This window comes from Jaculus jaculus, chromosome 8 (assembly GCF_020740685.1).
Source record: "Jaculus jaculus isolate mJacJac1 chromosome 8, mJacJac1.mat.Y.cur, whole genome shotgun sequence".
In the NCBI taxonomy this organism is placed as follows: Eukaryota; Metazoa; Chordata; class Mammalia; order Rodentia; family Dipodidae; genus Jaculus; species Jaculus jaculus.
In genome coordinates this window covers 141,903,832-141,915,995 of record NC_059109.1, presented here as the reverse complement: position 1 = coordinate 141,915,995, position 12,164 = coordinate 141,903,832, and the positions used below count along the sequence as shown (strand labels likewise).

Sequence of the window (12,164 nt, the reverse complement as noted above, 5' to 3'; positions counted from 1 at the left end):
TCTCACTCTAGCCCAAGCTGATCTAGAATTCACTATGTCCTCTCAGGATGGCCTCGAACTCACAAGGATCCTCCTACCTCTGCTTCCTAAGTGCTGGGATTAAAGGCATGTGCCACGATGGCCAGTGTATCAGTGCTATTTTTATATAAGCTCTTTAGCAGGCTGGGAGCATGAGCCTCTGCTTACAGAGAAACCTCAGAGCAATAAGACACATGGACTGGAGCATGCTATATCTGCTGCCTCCAGGAAGGGGCCTTCTAGTCTTCCTATTTGCACCCTTGATGGGCTCTGCCCCACATATCCTGTCCCCTTGTATCTCTAGCCACTAGGGTACACTCACCCTATAACACTAGCTTAACTTTTGTCCACCACCCACCAGGGGTTGAACATGTTCTTATTTTCAAAATAAGATCTTTGCCAGAGGTGGTGGTGCATGCCTTTAATCTCAGCACTGGGAGGCAGAGGTAGGAGGATCCCTGTGAGTTCAAGGCCAGCATGGGATTACAGAGTAAATTCCAGGTCAGCCTGGGCTAGAGTGAAACCCTACCTTGAAAAATCAAAACAACAACAACAACAATAATAATACCTTTACTGGTTTTTCATGCTATTACAATTGCTCTTTTGGGGATCAGAAAAGACAAACATGCTCCTAAGCAAGGTACAGCCCAGTCACCAAGAAACAGTCATTCTCACTAGCATTCATACTAAAGATTTTGCTCTGAGAATTGAGTCTTGAACAATGTGGTGGGAAAGGACCCAATCTTTTCTCCATTCTACTGAGAAGTACTAGGAACAAAAAGGTAGAAATGGGCAAAGTCTTCTTCCCACCTATGTGTAGCTGTTGACAATCTAAGCTGGCATGAAACAGATGGGCTGCCGGTGCTAGTGAGACTGGAAACAGGATGGAACAACCAGTACTAGCAAGACCAAAATTCTGGCAGACTGTTCACACAAATGGGACTAATACAGGAGCATGATTAGCATTAGCAAGACTGTGGCCCTAAAAATGAGATTCCCACAACATGCAGCAAGTGGGCAGCTGACCAGCACACTGTGTGCTATGTGACAAGCACTATGATCTCTACCAGCTCACCAATAGAAGCTGCAGCTCCTAGGCTGGCTCTGGGTGCCAAGGAAGAGCCAAGTAGAGCAGTGCTACTCACCTGGGACTGAAGCTGTACCATGGCAGCCTCCATCTCTGAATTGGACTCATTCAGATCTTGTATCTCCTGATTTAGCTGCTTGATCTCCTCATCATTCTCCAGCACTGCCAGAAAGAAAACAGCTGTGGCTCTGATAGCCTGTTTGGAAGCATAAGGTCCTTATGTAGCAGAGGCCCATCTATCAAGCTCTGAGCTCCTCTTGGGCCTAGATGCTGGTAAATCCTAAAACTGTGAAAAGAATGCCAGTGGTGGGATACCTGCCAGTGAGTTGTTGGCCCCCAAAACATTATAGGCCATTGCCAAGACTCTTGGTTTCCCACCAGAACTAGATGGTAAGACCCTATTGTTGAAGACTGCACATGCTTTGGCTGCAGGCCACTGAGAAATCAAGCTGGAGCTAAGCTGAAAACCTCCTCCCTGTGGACCAACTGACAGAAAGCTGGAAAAAGCTATACTGCATGCAGCCCTATGAGAGAGAGAAATTACCAACAGTGATAAACAGCAGTGGACATTGCAAGCCTTAAGATTGGCTAGCCAGGCCAAATGTGCCAAATGGTGAAATAGTAAAATGTCTGTTATGGGGAAAACCAGCTGCTCTCTAATGGACTGGAGACCTGCTCCACAGGAGGCAATACATGCCTAATACTGAAAACCTAGTCAAAAGCCTATTCCTGGGGAGGCCATGAGACCTAGGGGAGTAATGCATACTGTTGTCTGGCTAAATGCATATATTATGTCCACCCAACTGCATGGTAAACACTTTTCTTAATGTTCATACCCATATACTAATGCTACTCTCAATTTTGGTTAGAAAGTCTTCAGATGGCAGTGACCACTGGGAAGATTAAAAAGGCACCATAGCACCGGGAAGAATGGAGTGTTCAGCACTGAGACATCTCTATCACACTTTCCAAGATTCAGGGTCCATTGCGGAAGAGGTGGCAGAAAGAATGTAAGAGCCAAAGGAAGGGTAGTACTGTTTACAATGCAATCTTCCAGAAACAAAATGGCCTGAATTTCCATGACTTGACTGTGCCTGGCATTACCTACAGAAGACCCTGATAATAGGAGGTATGATGGATTTGTTAGGGGGAAGATGAGGGAAGAGAGGGGATTATCATGGTTTGTAGTCTATAACTATAGTAGCTGTCAATTAAAAAAAAAAAAAACAAAGGGGAAAGTGTGGGGGGGAGGGAGGGAATTACCATGGGACATTTTTTTTATAATCATGGAAAATGCTAATAAAAATTAAAAATAAATAATAAAAAAACATTAAAACTGTGGAAAAACAACTGTGTTTTGCCTCCTAGCCTAGGCCCCAGTGAGAGGCACAGGGTTCTTCAGAGCCATTAATTGCTGACCAAAAAGAGGTATATATTCCATGAGTTTCTTCACCTAGATCAGGAAAAGGTACACTGCCCACAAACTCAGGGGTATGACTTCTAATGCTTCCAATACTCAGGTCAGAGCCAGCACGACCATCAGGTAAGGCGAAGATCCCAGACCCAAACATTGAGAGCTTCAGAGCCAATGCTAGTGGGCCAGTTGGCACAGGGAAAATGGCTATGTCCTCAATGGCTCATTCCCAGAGGATATCAGCCTCCCAACCCCACCCCATTCCCTTAGTACAGAGAGGGTTGCAAGCAGGAACATCCCTGAAGGGCATCCTTACCATCACTTGTCTTGAACTTTGGGCTGAAAACCTCATCCCCTGAGAGTTTTCCTTTCTTTCCAGCAAAGGTTGCTCTAGGACAGCCAGACAAACTGGAAGGAAAGGTCACACATCACTGACCAGTAAAGGGATACAATCCATGGGCAGGTCCAGAATTGGGCCAAGCACATTTCATCTCACCCAAATGACCCTAAAGGCTTCCCTATAATGGCACTGCTCCCTGTCAGCTTCCTGCCCTGCATAGGGAGCAAGAAGCTGCTCTCTATGGAAGGGGCTCAAGAAGGTGTCAACTTAGGGCTGGAGATATTGCTTAGTGGTTAAGGTGCTTGCCTGCAAAGCCTAAGGACCATGTTCAGTTGTCCAGATCTCACACAAGCTACATGCACAAAATGAGACAAGTGCAATGTTGCACATGCCCACTAGGTGACACAAGCATCTGGAGTTTGACTGCAGTGGCTCCCTGGCCTGCCAATTCTCTCTCTCTCTCTCTCTCTCCCTCTCTCTCTCTCTAAAATACATAAATAAAAAAAGAAGGTGTCAACTTAGAGCCTATCCTGTCTAGCAGTGCCACAGCTGACTACAGGACCTGGAGGGACCAAGGCATTCCTGTTCTGAGGGTTACCCTAGGGGTGAGGATCACATGTGACACCTGCTGGCATATTGAGGCACTACCCTTCCAGAGGGGCCCTCACAGCCAACCCCACCAGAAAGATCCTCCAGTATGTGGTTGTCAACACTCAATTGCTTAGTTGTTCAAGCAGAAAAAAAATGTATAAAAACATGTGGATTCTCAAGCACTGCTTCATGTCTGTGCAGTGACTTCATCCATATCATCAATCAAGGTGGAGGCAAGCAATGTGCTTCAGAAGCCCAGAGTGACTATGTTTGCCTTCCTGGATCAGGCTCCTGTAGCCTCCTCTCTGGCCATTATGGCCTCTTTTATGTGGTTTGCATCCTGTGGCCATCCCAGCTGCCCAAGTGAGGTCCCATTCTTCATGTACTCTTAGCCAGACCTCTCATTCTCAGAGGCAGCTGGCCAGATCCTGGCTCACAACATTCAGTCTTATCTCCTTTACTTCTCTGCCACCTTATCTAGTAGGCCAGGCCTTTCCTGGCTCCAGCCAAGTGATGGCATGTCCCCTAGCTCAAGGAAAGATGCTAACTGCTTTTCCAGAGTCCACTATTTTCCTCTAAATCCTGGTCATCATTAACTGGACTAGGTAATGCTCTCTTTTGCTTACAGTATGTGTTCTTACTTACCCTGCCCATACATACTCAAAATGGCAAAAAGGTTAATTGTGTTTTTGTTCTATCTTCAGCCCTTGTGCTAGGTGGACTTTTGGTAAATACTTTTGTTGAATGAATGTATTAATTAATCTCATGGGTGGAAAAATGAAGAAAGAGGGAAAGGAAAAGGAAAAGAGAGAGGAGGGGGGAAGGGAATAGGAATGACCCTTAGGTCCAGACACAGAGTTCTGGACAAGACCAGGCAATGACTCTATATTTCCCTCAACTTGTGGCTGCCCTGAACAGAGAGGAAGTAGAGCTAGTGAAGCAAGTCTCCCTTATCCCTGTGGCAGGTGTTGTGGGCAGGTTAGAGTATAAGCATTGCCTAAGCAGGAAGGGAGTAGTTACCAAGTCTCTTGCAAAGCAGCCAAGAGCCACTTTACAGAGATGAAGAAACAGGCCCCAATGGAAGGGATAAGGAATGGGGTGAGGGAGACAATTTTTTCCTGAGATGTCAAGTCTGTAAGAAAATGTGAACATAGGGGTCTGTACACACATAGACTATATGTCTAATATTGATACTGCTCATAGGAACAGTAGGCATAAGAACATAGACAGGACATAGGTGCTTCTGAGAGTAGACATACGGAAAACAAAACACTCTCTGGTACTAACACCATCTCCCCATTTGGCTACCAACTTGGGCCTTGTTTTCCCTTGCATAATTGCTAGTCCCATGGAGTCCTGGCTTGCCCTCCATCCCCAGGGGTCATGTGCCAGACCAAGGCCAGGTCCCCACTTGGTGATATGTGGGTCAGATACCTCCGATGGGTGAGGAAGCTGCCATTGGCGTGACCGGAGCCATCACAGCCTGGGGTAGGGCAAGTAGGACCCTCATTCTTCAGTGATTTCCAGGAGAAAGACGAACCGTTGAAAGCACCCTCTTTCTGCCTCCGAGCAGCCAAGGGACAGCCAGATGCACTCCTGTGAGAGGCATATTTTCCGCTGATGTGGCCGAGCCCTACGCAGCCTGGAACTGGGCACCTGGACACAAAAAAGGCTGAGATGATCACAGGGACCCCCAGGGTAGGAGGGGCTGGGGACCCTGCCAAGCCAGGCTAGAGAGACCCAGCTTCATACATAGAGTACTACTGAGTGATACAGTTAGCTGACCAAGTCCCATAGCTGGGGCAAGAGCCTGCCTTCCTTATGGGGTCACTGTCCTCCTTACTGGACCCTACACAGCAGTATCTACAAGTCAGAAAGATGGCCAGGTCCCTCTGGGCCAGGGTGCTCAGAGATAGCATGACCTATCAATCTACAGCCTCAGAGCTAAGGGTTAGGGTCATGATGTGGTACCCATTGGTACCTTGGGAGCACAATGTTCAGGTGAGAAAATCTTGGCTACCTTATCCTATAACCACCCTACTGGATGCTGACCAGGAGTAGTGCTTCCATTGTTCCAGGTGTTGAAGGACAGGGACAGAAACACAGCAGTAATATAGGTGCCAATTGGAAAAAGCCATAGGCACAGTGTGTGGAGGAAGGGCCTGGACCAGGGAGATCTAGGGGACAGGACCATCCAGGAATCTACACAGAATTCCAAACAAGATCCTCAACCTGAAAACTTCTACTCATCTTTCCAACAAATGAAACACAACTAAGTCACCATTTGTCACATGCTCACTGTATGTTAAGCACATAAACAAGGCCCAAAAGTACTGTTACCCCACTTTGCAGAAACAGAATGCCATCAGGTCTCACAGAAGAAGCTTCTGCTTTGAGGGGATTGCACATGGGACTTTACTGCCCAGTATGGTCAGTAATGTGGCAGCAGCAAGGTGACTGTCCACACTTCTCACTCACCTCTGGGAAGCCCTTGAAGATACTTTCATAGCTACTCTTTTGATTTTTCTTTTTTTTTCTTCTAATTTTTTATTTATTTATTTGAGAGTGACAGACACAGAGAGAAAGACAGATAGAGGGAGAGAGAGAGAATGGGTGCACCAGGGCTTCCAGCCTCTGCAAACGAACTCCAGACGCGTGCACCCCCTTGTGCATCTGGCTAACGTGGGACCTGGGGAACCGAGCCTCGAACCGGGGTCCTTAGGCTTCACAGGCAAGCGCCTAACCGCTAAGCCATCTCTCCAGCCCTGTTTTTTCTTTTTTTTAAGTTTATTTATTTAGTTATTTGAAAGACAGAGAGTGGCAGCAAGAGAAAGAAAGAGAGAGAGAGAGAGAGAGAGAGGGAATGGGCTTTCAGGGTCTCCTTGTAAGTGAACTCCAGATGCATGCATCCCCTTGTGCATCTGGCTTATGTTGGTCCTGGTGAATCATACCTGGGTCTTTTGGCTTTGCAGACATGCACCTTAACTGCTAAGCCATCTCTCCAGCCCTCTTAGTTAATCTTTTAGGGCCTTGCTTCTTCCTTTTTCCAAATAATCCCTCTCTTACTTCTTCTCCCCTCCTGGTTTATCTAGCCCACCAAGCCCCTAGACAGCACAGGATGTTCTCACTATGCCAGCACAAGGGGGTCTCAGCCTCTAGTCCATAATAATGACATTCCAGAAACCCTCATGGGGACTTGGCAACTGACATTCAAAGTTCAGCCCCTCACACCTAGATGCCTAAGAAGCTTCTGTTGAATCCCCAACATCACAGCTTCAAATGGTCAGCTGAGATGTAGCTTTTTAGTCAATCCAGATGGTGAACCTGACTTGCAAACTTGAACACTTGCAAAGTTCCAAATCTCCTCTCCAAGGAGGAGGTACTATTTACCAGAATCACATCTGTTAGTAGTATTCAGAAGTGGTTCCTATCACTGAACATCAGGTGACATCATATGGAGACATGCACAGGGCACTAGCTGGCATGCTTCATATGATCTGGTGTTTCCTCGTGTGCATGGTAGAGCACAGGAACTACCATGTGTGCAGTGACATGAGACATAGGACTGGGACAGCAGGAACAAGAAATGCATTTCACATCAGATGCACTGTGGCTGAGGCAGTATAGACCTCATTCAGGAGTGATTAGAGCAGAGAAAGCAACAGCACCTGGCCCTTATGTTGGAACCTCTGTTTACTCCTGTGACTACTCTCAAACTGTGCTAATATGTGACATCAAGAATAGGACCTTAAGTCTGGTGGGTTGTCACATGCCTTTAATTCCAGCACTTGTGAGGCTTAGGTAGGACAATCACCAAGAGTTTGAAGCCAGCCTAGGGCTACAAAATGAGTTCCAGATCAACATGGGCTAGAATGAGTCCCTACCTCAGGAAAAAAAAAAAAAAAAAAAAGAATGGGAACTTGCTTAGTCCAACTTCTATAAAACTACAGATAGTGCCTGCTGACAAATTCCAACCCTCGGCATATCCTATGCTTCCATTGAGGTTTCTGCTTCAGTCTGCACTTGTTTAATAATGTTGGTCAATTAAAATATGGTTAAAGTTTATGGCTGAGGGAAGGGTCTATAAAATATAAGCACTAGCAGGTCCTCTCCTCTTGCCCTGGGACCATTAAGAACTTTTTTTTGTGAGGCAGGATCTCACTCTAGTCCAGGCTGACCTGAAACTCACTTTTTGGTTCAAGCTGGCCTCAAATTCATGGTGATCCTCCTATATCAGCCTCTCCAGAGCTGGGATTAAAGATGTGTGCTACATTTCCCAGCCATCATTAGTCCTACAAATACTGGGTGGCTTTAAAAGTAAAGGTCTCCTTCTTGCTGCAGAATGGGCACGCCTAGCCACTGCAAATGAACTCCAGATACATGTGCCTCCTTGTGCATCTGGCTGACATGGGTCCTGGAGAGTCAAACCAGGATCCTCTGGCTTTGCAGGCAAATGCCTTAACCACTAAGCCATCTCTCCAGCCCAGAAGTTTGGCGGTTAAGCGCTTGCCTGTGAAGCCTAAGGACCCCGGTTCGAGGCTCGGTTCCCCAGGTCCCACGTTAGCCAGACGCACAAGTGGGCACACGCGTCTAGAGTTCATTTGCAGAGGCTGGAAGCCCTGGCGCGCCCATTGTCTCTCTCTCCCTCTGTCTTTCTCTCTGTGTCTGTCGCTCTCAAATAAATAAAAAGAATAAAAAAAAAAAAGAAAAAAAAAGAAAATGTTTAAAAATTAAAGTTGATAGCACATGGGAAACATTTTCTGCAATTAATTTGAAAAAATGCTTAACTTGATTTGAATCATTTTCAAAAGCAGCACAATTCACTCAATATCCCTACTAGCAGGATCCTTGCTAAATTCATAAAGGCACTGCATCCATATGATCATGGGCACATTCCTAGATTCTCAGGAGGAAATATGGTTTTTTCCCCACACAAAGATTTAGTGTGTGGCATTCATAATACCAACACCAACATAATTTGCACTGTTCATTTAACACCTAATATAATTTTTGCTGTAAAAGTAAACTTTTTAAACATTTTATTTATTTATTCATTTATTTATTTATTTACTTGTGAGAGACAGAGAAGGCAGGTATATATATAGAGAGGGCCTCTAGCCACTGTATGCACCACCTTGTGCATCTAGCTTTACATGGATATTGGAGAACTGAACTTGAGGCTTTTGCCTTTGCAGACAAGGGCCTTAACTGTTAATCCATCTCTCCAGCCCCATAAAAATAAATTTTATTAAACCAAACAACTAGTGGGATCAACCCCTCCTGAATATGATACTGATTAGGTCCCTCTTCTTCAGCCAAGTAGATATTAGGCACAGCTCAAGCAAGTTTTGAGGAAAAGCAGCAATTTCCAGCCAAGGTGTCCAACTGCCAGGTGAATAGTTAGCTGCTGTGACATAGTCAGGGAAAGCCTGCTTCTTAATAGGCCATACAGCTCTGCCCCAACCACAACTAACACCTAGTTAGTCAGGAAGCCAGAGCCATCATTTCCACTTCACCTACTGGAGTTCCTGTCTTTACCTGGCTGGGTGTCAGCCTGAAACTTCCATGTCCCAGGCAACTTGGCCAGTGGGTCATCCCTACTTAAGCCTATGACTCAGTGTGACTCCCACTTTATACAAAACTAGCCTTAAAGTACCATCAAATGAAAGAACATCCAAATGAGGAAAGTAAGTTTACACAGATTTCCCAAGCTTACTAAATTCTCTTGGATTCCAAGAAAAGGAAATTATATGACAAAGGAGAACAGGCAACTAAGGAGGATAGAGCAGGTGGTGGTTTTGGGCTCCCCATGGACAGGAATGATGCAGAGAGAAAGGAAAGGTAAACATGCTGTGCATCAGCTCTCAGTAACCTTATAGGAGGTATGTAATGGTGCAATAAAGAAAGTAGCTATAGGGCTAGAGAGATGGCTTAGTGGTTAAGGTGCTTGCCTGCAAAGCCAAAGGACCCAGGTTCAATTCCCCAGGACCCATGTAGCCAGATGCACAAGGGGGCGCACACATCTGGAATTAGTTTGCAGTGGCTAGAAGCCCTCACACTCCCATTTTTCCTCTCTCTTTCTTTCTCATTGCCTATTTCTGTATCTCTCTCTCTCAAATAAATAAATAAATATTTTTTTCTTAAAAAGAAAAAAAAGAAAGTAGCTACAGGCATGGTGGCACACACCTTTAATTCCAGCACTCAGGAGGATCACCATGAGTTCGAGGCCACTGTGAGACTACATAGTGAGTTCCAGGTCAGCCTTGGTTAGATCGAGAGTCTACCTCAAAAACTACACACACACACACAAAAAAAAAAAGAAAGAAAATAAAAGAAAAAAAGTAGATAAAAAAAGAATGCAATTTGTGACATATCTGAAGATGGTAAGAGTGTTATCGAACTGCTAAAGTGCTAGAATGCAAACAATGATTCATCAGACAGAACAGGGAATGGTTCAGCAAATTCAGTCTGTGTAAAAGTTTTGCTGGGGCCATGAGAACAGATCAGTCCTAAAAACAGGATAAAAACTGCAATGGAAGGAAGACAATTTTCAAGAGAAAATGATTTTAGAAGTTTGTATTAAGCTTGGCATGGTGGTTCAAGCCTTTAATCCCAGCACTTGTGAAGCCCAGGTGAGTCTGAGGTCAGTTTGGAGTACAAAATGAGTTCCATGTCAGCCTGGGCAAGAGTGAGACCTGCCTCAATAAATAAATAAATAAATAGGAGAAGAAAAAAGTTATTGTTCATATTGACAATGGCATGAATGATGGCCAGAAAATAACATTCCATGGTGAAAGAAACCAAAAACCTAGATGGAGCCAGGAGATATAACCATGATGTTTTTATTCAACAAAGAGAAGACCTTTTCATGTGTATGAATACACAGTTGATTGGCTCATTGTATACCTTTCAAAGCCAATATCCACTCTCAACAATTGAACCATAGTTGTCATCTCTCATCCTGGCCAGATTATTTAGCCTGGAGATATCAAATGTGTGATAAATGAAGGCATATTAATTAATTGTCAATAATATGAAAAGAAATGCCTAATCATCAAGTTTAAGGTAAACTTGCCCACAAATGGCTTTCTCAATCCTGATAAACTCTCTTTGTTGGAAAGACTCCTTCCTATAAGGAATGAAGTAGAAGAGGCTGAGGAAATGGGTGAGGTGAAAATGGTAGACCTTGATCCAAACCAGGAAAGACAGTACCATTGCAATGGATAAGCACAGGAGGATGACAAGCATCATCCTAGAGGTGTAATTCAGTGCCAGACCTCTTAATAGGGCCAGTGGATAACTCTTACTGCTGGCATTTTATATGTAGCAATGAATGTGTGAAATGTTGTAATTATGATATGTTCACATTTGCTATTGTTTTATTGTCATATTCAACTACAATAGTGTTTGAGAAGTTAAATGAAGGCTGGAGAAATGTCTCAGTGATTAAAGGCACTTGCTTGCAAAGCCTGACAGCCTGGGTTTGATTCCCCAGTACCCATGTAAAGCCAGATATGCAAAGTGGTACATGAGTCTAGAGTTCATTTGCATTGGCAGGAGGCCCTGAAGTGTCTCTACTCACTCTCTATCTGTATCTGTCTTTCTCTCAAATAAATAAATAAAAATCTTTTCTTTAAAAACTTAAATTAAAAGTCGGACAGGGTGGTGCACGCCTTAAATCCAGCACTCGGGAGGCAGAGGTAAGAGGATTGCCATGAGTTCAAGGATACCCTGAGACTACATAGTGAATTCCAAGTCAGCCTGGGCTAGAGTGAGACACTACCTTGAAAAACCTAAAAAATAAATTAATTAGCCAGGTGTAGTGATGCATGCCATTAGTCCCAGCACACAGGAACTTGAGGTAGGAGGATCATCTTGAGTTTTGAGGCCAGCCTGATGCTATAGAGTGAGTTCTGGATCAGTCTGGGATAGATTCTGCCTCAATCCCAACCCCCACCAAAAAAAAAAAAAAGTTAAATGAAGTATAAGAACAAATATAAAAGCTGACTTTGGGGCTGGAGGGGATGGCTTAGCGGTTAAGGCATTTGCCTGCAAAGCCAAAGGACCCAGGTTCTATTCCCCAGGACCCATGTTAGCCAGATGCACAAGAGGGTGCACGTGTCTAGAGTTCGTCTGCAGTGGCTGGAGGCCCTGGCACACCTACTCTCTCTCTCTCTCTCTCTCTCTCTCTCTCTCTCTCTCTCTCTTTCTCTGTCAAATAAATAAATACAAATAAAATGCTTTTTTAAAAAAAGCTGACTTTGCCCTGACTTCTGTGTGCAAGATAAAGTTTAATACCTGTGAAAACTACTTTAAAAAAATTCTCCTAGCATCTATTAGGCCATATTTCATATTTGACTTAGCTGAGTACATGACAAGCTTAGATCAAAGTATTAGCAATGCATATTGACTTCATTGTATGACCCTTCATTATTAATCTATGGAATTAAAAACTCTGTGTTTAACTGCCAATCAGAAAACAATTTGTATGGGGGGGTGATCACGGATTTCTTTTTTCCTCCCCTCAGAAGGCCCAGTTCCCAGATTCAGCTCTATTAGGCTCTCCTGTACCACAAGTTCTGCTAGATGTGTGGGTAATTGGACATACAGGATTCAAAGCTGCAACATCTTCCTAATGACCACCTCTTCCCTAACTCCATCCCTAAACCTTCTTGCAAAACAAAAGTACAGATTGCAAGGCCTGCTGCTGTCCT

At 44.5% G+C, this 12,164-nt stretch overlaps 1 protein-coding gene and 1 pseudogene across 6 annotated transcripts in view; one reads left to right on the top strand and one right to left on the bottom strand.

Annotated features, from left to right (window-relative positions):
* Window positions 1-12,164, bottom strand: part of Myt1 (myelin transcription factor 1) — a 95,781-nt gene that overhangs the window by 17,971 nt on the left and 65,646 nt on the right. For all 6 annotated transcript variants that reach the window (XM_045157189.1, XM_045157185.1, XM_045157188.1 and 3 more), the window contains 3 exons: window positions 4,885-5,106; window positions 2,836-2,927; window positions 1,164-1,267 (listed from right to left, as the gene is read on the bottom strand). In XM_045157189.1, coding sequence (XP_045013124.1) covers window positions 1,164-1,267; window positions 2,836-2,927; window positions 4,885-5,106 — 418 coding nt within the window. The remainder of the gene's footprint in view (window positions 1-1,163; window positions 1,268-2,835; window positions 2,928-4,884; window positions 5,107-12,164) is intronic.
* Window positions 9,867-10,734, top strand: LOC123462913 (annotated as a pseudogene).